The sequence below is a fragment of the Lucilia sericata genome, unplaced genomic scaffold, assembly GCF_015586225.1.
Source record: "Lucilia sericata isolate MDLA Ls3-8-SP2 unplaced genomic scaffold, ASM1558622v1 Contig005888F_arrow, whole genome shotgun sequence".
NCBI lineage: Eukaryota > Metazoa > Arthropoda > Insecta > Diptera > Calliphoridae > Lucilia > Lucilia sericata.
Window position 1 is genome coordinate 3193 of NW_023997630.1, and position 13339 is coordinate 16531.

General features: G+C 29.4%; 4 protein-coding genes across 5 annotated transcripts; all 4 read right to left on the reverse strand.

Annotated features, from left to right (window-relative positions):
- Positions 1-483: 483 nt before the first annotated feature.
- LOC119615561 (protein takeout-like) lies at positions 484-1599 on the reverse strand. The gene is made up of 5 exons (XM_037971574.1): positions 1482-1599; positions 1341-1424; positions 1129-1279; positions 927-1066; positions 484-868 (listed from the first exon to the last, which is right to left on the reverse strand). Exons 3-5 carry the CDS (start codon positions 1179-1181, stop codon positions 804-806), a joined length of 258 nt encoding a protein of 85 aa, XP_037827502.1. The 5' UTR covers positions 1182-1279; positions 1341-1424; positions 1482-1599; the 3' UTR covers positions 484-803.
- A 3025-nt stretch (positions 1600-4624) lies between these two features.
- On the reverse strand, positions 4625-9740 carry LOC119615560 (protein takeout-like). Its single transcript, XM_037971573.1, has 9 exons — positions 9415-9740; positions 9241-9324; positions 8930-9080; positions 8723-8862; positions 8359-8658; positions 5453-5536; positions 5243-5357; positions 5023-5141; positions 4625-4941 (listed from the first exon to the last, which is right to left on the reverse strand). Exons 1-9 carry the CDS (start codon positions 9476-9478, stop codon positions 4640-4642), a joined length of 1359 nt encoding a protein of 452 aa, XP_037827501.1. The 5' UTR covers positions 9479-9740; the 3' UTR covers positions 4625-4639.
- Positions 4706-5717, reverse strand: LOC119615562 (protein takeout-like). Its single transcript, XM_037971575.1, has 5 exons — positions 5620-5717; positions 5453-5536; positions 5208-5357; positions 5001-5141; positions 4706-4941 (listed from the first exon to the last, which is right to left on the reverse strand). Exons 1-4 carry the CDS (start codon positions 5681-5683, stop codon positions 5122-5124), a joined length of 318 nt encoding a protein of 105 aa, XP_037827503.1. The 5' UTR covers positions 5684-5717; the 3' UTR covers positions 4706-4941; positions 5001-5121.
- An 81-nt stretch (positions 9741-9821) lies between the features above and the next one.
- On the reverse strand, positions 9822-12867 carry LOC119615563 (protein takeout-like). Of its 2 annotated transcripts, XM_037971576.1 has the most exons (4): positions 12728-12867; positions 12586-12669; positions 10374-10513; positions 9822-10304 (listed from the first exon to the last, which is right to left on the reverse strand). In XM_037971576.1, exons 3-4 carry the CDS (start codon positions 10375-10377, stop codon positions 10003-10005), a joined length of 306 nt encoding a protein of 101 aa, XP_037827504.1. In that variant the 5' UTR covers positions 10378-10513; positions 12586-12669; positions 12728-12867; the 3' UTR covers positions 9822-10002. The 2 variants fall into 2 exon arrangements, with proteins under 2 accessions (XP_037827504.1, XP_037827505.1); XM_037971577.1 differs by lacking the exon at positions 12728-12867 and having other exon boundaries at positions 12586-12713.
- Between the last annotated feature and the right edge of the window lie 472 nt (positions 12868-13339).

A 13339-nucleotide genomic window follows, 5' to 3' on the forward strand; every position in this document is an offset into this window, starting at 1 on the left:
TTATGGTTTCACAAGGTGATTTTTTAAGTCAATTTCACGATGTCTGTGTATCTGTTGGTTTAAACTTGGTAATTTACCCAAGCCCCCTTGCAGAGATTATTTCAGAATATTTGGCTTTGGGTACTAATAGGTATTAAATGAAATATAATTCCGAACTCATGAAGATGGCCTGGATGCGGCCTGAGAGAGAACCTACTCACCAGATAAGGCCTTCTTCTATTAACAATCATTTTTTTTAAAGTTTTATAGAAATCGGTCTATAATTAAAATGATTTATCTTATAGCTGCTGTAGGGTATTAAACATTTCAGAATATTGGGTTCAGAAAAACTGCTTGTGCGTGTTGCAGGTTAAATCAAGTCATGTTTATATGACATGGATATTAATAAAAAAGTATAACCTTGTATTTAATTAATGGGCTTTTAAAAAGTGTAAGTTTTTTTCTAAGAACTTTATAAATGTATATTAAAAAGTCGTATTTTTTCATTGCATCTTTAAAGTGAAGTGGTTAATATATTTATTTAATATTTTTATAACGTATAAAATTTAAAAGAATAACAATTTAATATTGTTTAGCGAAAAACTCTTCATAGGGTAATTTCGAAAAGACATCATTCAAAATTTTCTGCATTATTGGTGTAAGACCATTAAAAAGTGAATTATGAATTTCGTTAAAAATGTCCAACCAATTTTCATTAATGAAAACATTAACATTATTGGTCAAAACTTTATCGCCATTGAATAAATTATCGAAATTGAAAACGACCTTTTTCGGTGTAAGAGAGCCGGTTAAATTTTCGATTTTCATATAATGCGACCATTCTTGACATAAGGAGAGCCAGAGAATTGTATAGCAAGGGTAACATCGTCTGAAAGTGATAATATATCGTATTTAAGAGCAAAAATTTATCCTTTATTTAAACTTACTCAATGTTATATCATGCTTTCCAATACCTTCTACTGGCAGCACTATCACCTGACCTTTGACATTATAATCGCCTGTCATATGAATAAGAGGTATTTGTAACTTTATCTCATGTTTTTTACTCAAGTCCCTTTCGAAGCCACTGTAGGAATATAAAAAAAATTTAAAACCAATCACAAACCTTTCTAAAAACCAAATCCCTACCTTACGCCTATGGCCTTAGCATCTTTCAGACCATTTAGTAAATTATTTTTCATAATCAAGTCTATATTAACGGGACTATTGGGACCGGGTTGTATGTTCAACAAAGGCACACTCAAAGGATCAAGTTTTGGCAAATTAATAAAACCATCACCTAAAAATATATCATATTCCCAACAAAATAAAATTTTATTTAAAGAATTCCAATCACTTACCTGCATATTTGGAATTTAAGAAAAAGTTAATACGTTCTTGTATACATCTGGTATCCTTATAACGGCAGGGTCTAGGATTTAGAGCTAAAACGAAAACTACAATATTATGTATTTCAAAATTATTTACTTCAATTAACTTACGAAAATTTCCCTTAGCCTTAGCTATTATAACGAATAAAATTGTAAGGATTTTAAAAAATAGTTTTCTTTAAACATTTTGTATAAAATGCAAATTTAGGCGTTTGTTTCTGAATTTGAAATTACAACTGATATCTGTTTTAGTTTTAGCTTCGTTTTTATATTAGCGAAATCTAATTGTAACTGCAATAGGAAGATCATAACTTATTTTAAATATGAGATTTATAATTATGAAATGTTAATAAATATTGCATTCAAATAGTAATAATATAAAAATATAAATTAAACTGTGTAGTTGTTTTACATCAGTCTAGTCTAGTAATATTCATACTTTGTAAAAAAAAACAATCTTAGAAATTCCATACAATAGTCTTGTCTGTAATCGAAACTATAGTCTAGTCTATAGTATAGTCTATAATGCAGTCTATAGTCTTGTCTATAGTCTAGTCTAGTTTATAGACTATAGACTAGTCTATAGATTAGACTATAGACTAGTCTATAGATTAGACTATAGACTAGACTATAGACTAGACTATATAGACTATAGACTAGACTATAGACTAGACTATAGACTAGACTATAGACTAGACTATAGACTAGACTATAGACTAGACTATAGACTAGACTATAGACTAGACTATAGACTAGACTATAGACTAGACTATAGACTAGACTATAGACTAGACTATAGACAAGACTATAGACTGCACTATAGTCTTGTATATAGTCTAGTCTATAGTCTAGTCTATAGTCTAGTCTATAGTCTAGTCTATAGTCTAGTCTATAGTCTAGTCTATAGTCTAGTCTATAGTCTAGTCTATAGTCTAGTCTATAGTCTAGTCTATAGTCTAGTCTATAGTCTACTAGTCTAGTCTATAGTCTAGTCTATAGTCTAGTCTATAGTCTAGTCTATAGTCTAGTCTATAGTCTAGTCTATAGTCTAGTCTATAGTCTAGTCTATAGTCTAGTCTATAGTCTAGTCTATAGTCTAGTCTATAGTCTAGTCTATAGTCTAGTCTATAGTCTAGTCTATAGTCGAGTCTATAGTCTAGTCTATAGTCTAGTCTATAGTCTAGTCCTATAGTCTAGTCTATTGTCTAGTCTATAGTCTAGTCTATAGTCTAGGTCTATAGTCTAGTCTATAGTCTAGTCTATAGTCTAGTCTATAGTCTAGTCTATAGTCTAGTCTATAGTCTAGTCTATAGTCTAGTCTATAGTCTAGTCTATAGTCTAGTCTATAGTCTAGTCTATAGTCTAGTCTATAGCTAGTCTAAGTCTATAGTCTAGTCTATAGTCTAGTCTATAGTCTAGTCTATAGTCTAGTCTATAGTCTAGTCTATAGTCTAGTCTAGTCTAGTCTATAGTCTAGTCTATAGTCTAGTCTATAGTCTAGTCTATAGTCTAGTCTATAGTCTAGTCTATAGTCTAGTCTATAGTCTAGTCTATTAGTCTAGTCAACAGGAAGAGCCGCAGTATGGGCTTGTGGAAACAAGGCCATAGAAGTGGGTATGAAGGAGCAGCATGAAGGACTATAGATTGGGGGAGTCAGAGAACTAATGAAAGGGGAAGAATACTGCTTGACGCCTTTTCTCAACTCGACCTAATTCTCGTGAATAAGGGTAATTCGTATACATTCAGAAGGGCCGGCTATGGCTCGATTGTTGACCTAACATTCGTAAGTGCAAACCTATCAAGAGATGTAGAATGGCAGGTTAGCGAGCACTATACGTATAGCGACCACCATGCAATAATACTCACTGTACATACCGGAAGTCATACGGTGTCAAAAAGCACTAAGGTAAAAATTCAAGGGTGGTCTAAAGACAAAATCGATATGGAGTGTTTCACCGAAACTTTCTCCAATTACAACATAATAGAAGGCACAGCAACGGAAATGTGTAGGCAGCTATAGTCTAGTCTATAGTCAAGTCTATAGTCAAGTCTATAGTCTAGTCTATAGCCTAGTCTATAGTCTAGTCTATAGTCAAGTCTATAGTCTAGTCTATAGTCTAGTCTATAGTCTAGTCTATAGCCTAGTCTATAGTATAGTCTATAGTCTAGTCTATAGTATAGTCTATAGTCTAGTCTATAGTATAGTCTATAGTCTAGTCTATAGTCTATAGTATAGTCTATAGTCTAGTCTATAGTCTAGTCTATAGTCTAGTCTATAGTCTAGTCTATAGTCTAGTCTATAGTCTAGTCTATAGTCTAGTCTATAGTCTAGTCTATAGTCTAGTCTATAGTCTAGTCTATAGTCTAGTCTATAGTCTCGTCTATAGTCTAGTCTATAGCCTAGTCTATAGTCTAGTCTATAGTCTAGTCTATAGTCTCGTCTATAGTCTAGTCTACAGTCTAGTCTATAGTCTAGTCTATAGTCTCGTCTATAGTCTAGTCTATAGTCTAGTCTATAGTCTGGTTTATAGTCTAAAGGGAAATTAATTTTGTACTTTAAGACCTAAAAGGTAATATATTTTAGTCGAGACTACAGTTTTGTCTATAGTCTAGACTATAGTTTAGTCAGTAGTCGTCACTATAGTTAATCTATAGTCATTTATATGGTTTATAGTCGAGACTATAGTTTTGTCTATAGTCGAGTCTATAGTTTTGTCTATAGTCGAGACTATAGTTTTGTCTATAGTCGAGACTATAGTTTTATCTATAGTCGAGACTATAGTTTTGTGTATAGTCTAGACTATAGTTTAGTCAGTAGTCGTAACTATAGTTAATCTATAGTCATTAATATTGTTCATAGTCGTGACTATAGTCTATTCTATAGTCGAGACTATAGTATTGCTTATAGTCGAGTTTAAAGTCTTGTGGATTATATTTTTTAATATTTTCTAAATGGCATCACCCATATTACCCTTCGATACCCTAAAACTTATTAATTCTAAAATCAAGTTGTCATATAAAAGCAATAATTCCAATAAGAACTGTAATAAAAATAATCAATTAATATGAAAATGAATTTGAAAATAAGACGATCATTAATTGAATAAATCAAAGCAAATACAAACTAGGTAGCAGCAAACAACAATATCTGGTTGTAGGAATTGTACGTCATGGAAAAAAGTAAATAAATTTTTTAAAATGCTGATTTTGAATATTATTTATATTTGAATTTTTATTTTTATATGTTATAATATTAATATGTAGTTACTTTATTCAATAAAATATTTATCATAAGGATATTTACTGAAAACCTCATTAATAACATCCTTAAAAATATCACCAAATGCTTTACATATCGAAAGACGTACTTCGGCATAAATTTCTTGCCAATTTTCGTTTAAAAACAAATTCATATTATCACCTAAAGCTTTATCGCCATTAAATAGATTTTCCACCTTATATATCATGCCCTTGGGTTCAGCATCCGAATTCATTTCCTCAATATGCATATATGTGGCACCATCTTTTTCCATCGGTGTTCCCACAAAATTCATAAAAATTTCAACATCAACTGCAAAGATAAGTAAATGCTTGAATGCTTGAAAATGGTCAGCATGAAGTGAAATTTACCCATTAGTTATATTCGATTTACCCGTACCCTTAATGGGTAATATCAAAATTTTACCATCAATATCATAATCACCAACTACGCTCATATAATCGGAATGTAACATAATGCTATGTTTACCAGTTAAATCTTTGCCGAAGCCCCTGTTAATAAATTTTAGTGTTTAGTAAAACGATAAAATTTTTGAACAAATTTTTTATAAATTTTACTTGATTTTATTGCCTTGAGCTTTTCAAATCCATACATAAGGTTATTTTTCAATACCAAATCCAAACTAACAGGACTTTCTTTACCCTGATGTATATTAACGGTATTAGCTTTTAATGGATTAAGTGATTGCAAATTTATTGAGTCATCGCCTGCGATAAAATAAAAGTAAACAGAGAAAGATCTAAAGTCATTACCCAGTTACTGTTTGAATTCGGTAAATTTTTGATTTCGAATAAACACTCACCATCTAATTTATCCTTAAATAATGAATTAATTATTTCTATAATACATTCCGAATCCTCATATTTACAAGGTTTAGGATCATCAGCTTAAGGACGAAATATAGAATAAAAAAAAAAAAACAAATTAACACTTAATACACCATTTCCCCGAATCCTTAGCGCAACTTACGAAAATCCGCTTTAATACTCGAACACAATGAAATTACTAGAATCGTTATTATTTTCAAAAACATTTTGAAATTAAAGCAAATTGACCGATCGCGTTTCCGTTTGTAAAAAACTAATCTTATTTGTTGAAGATGATCTACTTTTATATACTAAAAATTAAATACTTCTGTCAATTAATTGACATATGCTTGACACTAACATGTTGTAATTAATATTAAATAATTTACTAAATAAGACATTCAATCATTATTGATAGAATAATGTAAAACTGTTAATAACTTATAACATGATTAAAACAATAAATAGTTGGTTATAACTTTTAATAGTTCGTTGAAATTTTTTTTAGTCGAAACTGTAATCTTGTCTATAGTCAAGACTATAATTTTGTCTTTAGTTAAGTTTATAGTCTTGTCCTTAGTCGAGACTATAGTATTGTCTATAATCGAGACTATAGTATTGTCTATAGACGAGACTATAATCTTGTCGTGACTATAGTCTTGTCTATAGTCAGGTTTATATTCCAGGCTTTAATCCTGTCTATAGACGAGAGTGTAATCTTGTCTATAGTCGAGTTTATATTCTAGTCTATAGTCGTATCTATAGTTTTGTCTATAGTCAAGTTTATAATTCAGGCTTTAATCTTGCCTATAGTCGAAACTGTAATCTTGACTATAGTCGAGACTGTAATCTTGTTTATAGTCAAGTTCTTGTCCATAGTAGTGACTGTAGTATTATTGTCTTTAGTCGACAATAATCGACTATAATCTACTCTATAGTCGATTTTATAGTCTTATCTATAGTCTGGACTATAATCTTGTCTAAAGATAGACTGTAATCTTGTCTATAGTCGAGTTATCTATACTCGAGACTATAATCTTGTCTGTAGTTGAGACTGTAATCTTGTCTATAGTTTAGTTTATATTATTATCTACAGTCGAGTTTATAGTCTAGTATATAGTCGAGTTTGTATTCTTGTCTATAGCAGTGCCTATAGTCTTGTGCTGTCAATAGCTGAGGTTATAGTCTTATCTATAGTCGATATTATTGTCTTGTCATTAGTCGTGACTATAGTCTTGTCTATAGTCTAGTCTATAATCTTGTCGATAGTCAAGACTATACTCTTGTCTATAGTCGATACTATAATCTTGTCTATAGTCGTGACGTTAAAGTTGTCTATAGTCGAGACTATAATTCTGTCTATAGTCGAGACTATAATCTTGTCTATAGCCGAGACTGTAATCTGGTCTATAGTCGAGTTTACAATATTGTCTATAGTCAAGACTATAATCTATTCTATAGTCTTGTCTACATATAGTCGAGTTAATGTCTTGTTTATAGTCGAGACTATAATTTTGTTTATGGTCTAGATTATAATCCTGTCTATAATCGAGACTATAATCTTGTCTATAGTCGAGTTTATATTCTTGTATATGACTATAATCTAGTCTATAGTCTTGGCTATGTGGAGACTATAATCTTGTCTATAGTCGAGACTATAACATTGTCCATAGACGAGACTATAATCTACTCTATAGTCGAGTTTATAGTCTGGTCTATAGTCAGGACTATATTCTTGTCTAAAGACGAGACTGTAATCTTGTCTATAGTTGAGTTTATATTCTTGTAATAGTCGTGACTCTAGTCTTGTCTATAGTCGAGTTTATAGTGTTGTCTATATTTGAGACTATCTTGTCTGTAGTTGAGACTGTAGTATCTTATCTATAGTCGAGTTTAAGGTCTCGTATATAGTCGTGTTTGTATTCCTGTCTATAACAGTGACTTATAGTCTTGTTTTGTCTATAGTTGAGTTTATAGCCTTGTCTATAGTCGAGATTATAGTATAGTTATAGTCTTGTCTATAGTCGAGTCGAGACTATAATCTTGTTAATAGTTGAGACTATTCTTGTCTATAGTGAGACTATAATCTTGTCTATAGTCTATACTATAATATTGTCTATAGTCGAGACTATAATCTTGTCTATAATCGAGATACTATGTCTATTCGAGATTGTATCTTGTCTATAGTCTAGACTAATCTGGTATAGTCGAGACTATAATCTTGTGTATAGTCGAGATTGTAATCTTGTCTACAGTCGTGACTATATCTTGTCTGTATATAGTCGAGACTATAATCTTCTCTTAATCTCGTCTACACGAGGTTATATACTTATCTATAGTCGTGCTTATAGTCGACACTATAATATTGTCTATAGTCGAGATTGTAATCTTGTCTATAGTCGTGACTATAGTCTTGTCTTGTATATAGTCAAGACTATTATCTTCTCTATAGTCGAGTCTATACTATAATTATGTTTATAGTCTTGTCTTTAGTCTGGACTACAATATTGGCTATAGTCGAGTTCTTAGTATTGTAACTATAGTCTTGTCTGTCGTCGAGACTTTATTATAAGCCTGTTTTTTAAATAATATTTTCTTAATATTTTTTTTTAATGAAATCACCTATATTACCCTTCTATGCCCTACAGATTAATTCTAAAATCATTTTGTCGTATAAAAGCAATAATTGCAATAAAAACTATAATAAAGATAATCAATTAATATAAAAATGAATTATGAAATTAAACGATCATAAAATGATCAAATCAAATAAAAAAACAACTAATAACAAATTCAGGTTGTCAAGTTTGTTAGTGTTCTAAAAAATTAACACATTTTTGATTTTTGATTTTGAATAGTATTTATATTCGAATATTTATTTCTTTATGCGTTTAATTAATTTATTCAATAAAATATTTATCATAAGGATATTTACTGAAAACCTCATTAATAACATCCTTAAAAATTTCACTAAATGCCTTGCATATCGAAACACGTACTTCAGCATAAATTTCTTTCCAATTTTCGTTTAAAAACAAATTCATATTATCACCCAAAGCTTTATCGCCATTAAATAGATTTTCCACTTTATATATCATGCGCTTGGGTTCAGCATCTGAATTCACTTCCTCAATATGCATATATGTGGCACCATCTTTCTCCAAAGGAGTCCCCACAAAATTTATAATAATTTCGACATCAACTTAAAGAAAATCAAATGCTTTAATAAATGAAAGTTCTAATCATATAGTTAAGGAAATATTTACCCATAGTTATATTCGATTTACCCGTACCCTTAATGGGTAATATCAAAATTTTACCATCAATATCATAATCACCAACTAGGCTCATATAATCGGAATGTAACTTAATGCCATGTTTACCAGTTAAATCTTTGCCGAAACCTCTGTTAATAAATTTAAGTGTTTTTAGTTAAAGGGTCATATTTTTAGAATTATTTCTATAAATTTTACTTGACTTTAATTGCCTTGAGAGTTTCAAGTCCATATATATGGTTATTTTTCAGCTCCAAATCCAAATTAACAGGACTTTCTTCACCCTGATGTATATGAACGGTATTAGCATTCAATGGATTAAGTGATTGCAAATTTATTGAGTCATCGCCTGCGGTTAAATAAAAGTAAAAAGAGAAAGATCTCAAAATATTTCCATTGACCAGTTACTGTTTTGTTTCGGTAAACTGTAGACTTTATAGAAAATACGATACGAAACTCACTTCACTTTTATCACAGATTTAATTCCTTGTTTTATAATGAACACTCACCGTCCAATTTATTCTTAAACATTGAATCAATTACTCCTTTTATACATTCCGAATCCGCATATTTGCAAGGTTTAGGATCATCAGCTTAAGGACGAAATATAGAATTAAAAAAAAAAACAAATAAAAATTATCACTTAATACACCGAATCTCCCCGAATCCTTAACGCAACTTACGAAAACCCGCTTTAGTACTCGAACACACTGAAAATATTAGAATCGCAACTATTTTCAAAAACATTTCGAAGTTAAAGCGAATTGACCGTTTGTAAAAAACTGATCTTATTGTTAAGATGATCTACTTTTATATAGTAATATTTTTTATAATTCAGTCAAAAAATTGGCATTAACTAACTAATATTAAATTAATTAAATTAACTACATAAAGCATTTAGTAATTATCGCTCATAAATACACAATTAAAACGATAATTATTGGTAATTATTTTAATTTTTTTCCCATATGAAAAAAAGTTATTGTTTTTCTAGGGATTTTGCAATAAATCCGTTAACTCATTACGTAGTAATGAGTTAGTATGCTAATATTAATAGCTGTTTTAGTATTTCAGCTTATTATCTAAGTAGGGTATAAAATAGCTCAATAATTGGTTATAAATTAGAAAAAAAAAATTCACGATTCTGAATTGAACGGTCTACTATTGAATTATTAAATTGTCATTGATAATGGATAATAAAAGTCGATAGCAATCAATTAACATATGCTCTTAATTAACTATATTGTCAATTTTAATTGAAATTATTACATTTAATCGCTAAAATATTTATCATAAGGATATTTTGAGAAAACAGCATTTAAAACATCTTTAAAAACTTTTGCATATGCTTTGTTTAAAGAACCTCTTACTTCATCATAAATTTCTTTCCAATTTTCATTTAGAAATAAATTCATATTATCACCCAAAGCTTTATCGCCATTAAATAGATTTTGCACATTATACAGCATTTTTTTGGGCACCACATCGCTATTGAGTTGTTCGATATTCATATAAGTAACGCCTTCTTTTTCAAGGGGCGTGCCCACAAAATTCATTATTATATCGACATCAACTGTAATGGAAGACAAAATATTTCCATGAAAATAATAATTTTTTCTGCTATTTGAAGAAAATTATTTACCCATAGTTATATTAGTTTTACCACTGCCCTGTATAGGCAGTATCAAAATTTTGCCTTTTATATCATAATCACCGACGGCACTCAAGTAATCGGTATGCAAAATAAGCGTGTGTTTTTTGGTTAAATCCTTGCCAAAGCCCCTGTTAAGAAATTTAATGTTTTTGTTAAAAAATTTGTTGAAGAAAATATTTATATTTAAGATTTAATGAACATGCTGGAGTAGTAACACCATAACGACACGAACTATCGCACTAGGGACTAACTAAGGAGAAGAGAGGGAACTAATAACACTAAAAAAGAACTAACAACTACTAACGAAACTAACTACAACTAACTAAAACTAACTAAACTAACTAACTAACTAACTAACTAACGAACTAACTAAACTAACAACTAACTAACTAACTACTAACTAACTAACAACTACTAACTAACGAACTAACTAATACTAACTAACTAACTAACTAAACTAACTAACTAACTAACTAACTAACTAACTACTACTACTAACTAACTAACTAACTAACTAACTAACTAACTAACTAACTAACTAACTAACTAACTAACTAACTAACTAACTAACTAATAACTAACAACTAACTAACTACTAACTAACTAACTAACTAACTAACTAACTAACTAACTACTAACTAACTAACTACTAACTAACTAACTACCTACTAAACTAACTAACTAACTAACTAACTAACTAACTAACTAACTAACTAACTACTAACTACTAACTACTAACTACTAACTAACTAACTAACTAACTAACAACTAACTAACCTACTAACTAACTAACTAACTAACTAACTACTAAACTAACTAACTAACTAACTAACTAACTAACTAACTAAAAACTAACTAACTAAAACTAACTACTACTAACTAACGAACTACTAACTAACTAACTAACTAACTAACTAACTAACTAACTAACTAACTAACTACTAACTAACTAACTAACTAACTAACTACTAACTAACTACTAACTAACTAACTAACTAACTACTACTAACTAACTAACTAACTAACTACTAACTACTAACTAACTAACTAACTAACTAACTAACTAACTAACTAACTAACTAACTCTAACTAACTAACTAACTAACTAACTAACTAACCTAACTAACTAACTAACTAACTAACTAACTAACTAACTAACTAACTAACTAACTAACTAACTAACTAACTAACTAACTAACTAACTAACTAACTACCTACTAACTAACTAACTAACTAATAACTAACTAACTAACTACTAACTAACTACTAACTAACTAACTCTACTAACTAACTAACTAACTAACTAACTAATTAACTAACTAACTAACTAATTAACTAACTAACTAACTAACTAACTAACTAACTAACTAACTAACTAACTAACTAACTACTAACTACAACTAACTAACTAACTAACTAACTAACTACTAACTAACTAACTAACTAACTAACTAACTAACTAACTAACTAACTACTAACTAACTAACTAACTAACTAACTACTAACTAACTACTAACTAACTAACTAACTAACTAACTAACTACTAACTAACTAACTAACTACTACTAACTAACTAACTAACTAACTAACTAACTAACTAACTAACTAACTACTAACTAACTACTAACTAACTAACTAACTAAACTAACTAACTAACTAACTACTAACTAACTAACTACTAACTACTAACTAACTAACTAACTAACTAACTAACTAACTAACTAACTACTAACTAACTAACTACTAACTAACTAACTACTAACTAACTAACTAACTAACTAACTAACTAACTAACTAACTAACTAACTAACTAACTAACTAACTAACTAACTAACTAACTAACTAACTAACTACTAACTAACTAACTACTAACTAACTACTAACTAACTAACTAACTAACTAACTAACTACTAACTAATACTAACTAACTAACTAACTAACTAACTAACTAACTAACTAACAACTAAACTAACTAACTAGCTACTAGCTAACTAACTAACTAACTACTACTAACTAACTAACTAACTCCATACAATTATCGATTAACAATACACTATTGCTCAGACATTATTTAACGATCTCAAAATTCTATTTTTATGGAAGAGAACCTTATATGGAATCTATCTTATATTTTGAATTGATCTTTCTGAAATTATAAAACCCATTTGTTGTACTCTTAATTTCTTGATTTCGAACTTACCTTGTATTTTATTCTTTAATAAAAAATTCATAGTTTCTTTAATACATTCCACATCTCCATATTTACAAGGTTTGGGATCATCAGCTAAAAAACATTTAACTTTAACTCTACACTCCCGATTGCAATTCTTTCCATAACTTACGAAATTCTGCCTGAACTAACACACTCACACTGATCACTAGAATCGTTGTTAATATTTACAAACCATTTTATTTCAATTGCAAATGCTCACGGTTTCACTTTGTAAATAAACTAAGACGGTTTCTTTAGATTTGTAACTTTTATATAGATTACAATGTAGAAAATTTGTATAAAAATTTACGTATTTATTAGTTTTACATATAACATTATTTTTAAATCCACTGACTGAGACAAACTTAAAATTATTGAATATAATGAATTGAATATAATTTTTAGTAAACAAATAGTTCTAACAAGTTAATTACATGTTTCAGTAAGTACTGGGATATTAGAAGAAGTGTAGTAGAAATTTAATAAAACAGTTGTATATAATTATGACGAATTAATCATATATATACTAAATAGATTCGCTTGGGTCCTTATTATATTCTAAGTTGAACTAGTTATGTCCGTCCGTTTGTTTTTTGGAAACATGATAGGGCCCACACGGTAGCTAGAGGTCTGATATTTGTTTTTTGCAAATATTCTCTATTGATGGTCTTTTTTAATCAGTCCATAATTGACTCCCCTATAACCCAACCCTTTCTTATCGAAAATGAGTTTATTGTTAATA

Coding starts and splice junctions, on each gene's coding strand:
- LOC119615560 (XM_037971573.1), bottom strand. CDS start 9,478: ATGTTTTTGAAAATAGTTGCGATTCTAATATTTTCAGTGTGTTCGAGT. Junction 9,081..9,240: donor GTTTAAGAATAAATTGGACG/GTGAGTGTTCAT, acceptor ATTTAACCGCAG/GCGATGACTCAATAAATTTG. Junction 8,659..8,722: donor TAAATCGAATATAACTATGG/GTAAATATTTCC, acceptor ATTTTCTTTAAG/TTGATGTCGAAATTATTATA.
- LOC119615562 (XM_037971575.1), bottom strand. CDS start 5,683: ATGTTTTTGAAAATAATAACGATTCTAGTAATTTCATTGTGTTCGAGT. Junction 5,537..5,619: donor GAGTATTAAAGCGGATTTTC/GTAAGTTGCGCT, acceptor TTCGTCCTTAAG/CTGATGATCCTAAACCTTGT. Junction 5,358..5,452: donor ATTTAAGGATAAATTAGATG/GTGAGTGTTTAT, acceptor ATTTTATCGCAG/GCGATGACTCAATAAATTTG.
- LOC119615561 (XM_037971574.1), bottom strand. CDS start 1,181: ATGAAAAATAATTTACTAAATGGTCTGAAAGATGCTAAGGCCATAGGC. Junction 1,067..1,128: donor GCTAAGGCCATAGGCGTAAG/GTAGGGATTTGG, acceptor ATATTCCTACAG/TGGCTTCGAAAGGGACTTGA. Junction 869..926: donor AAAGCATGATATAACATTGA/GTAAGTTTAAAT, acceptor TATCACTTTCAG/ACGATGTTACCCTTGCTATA.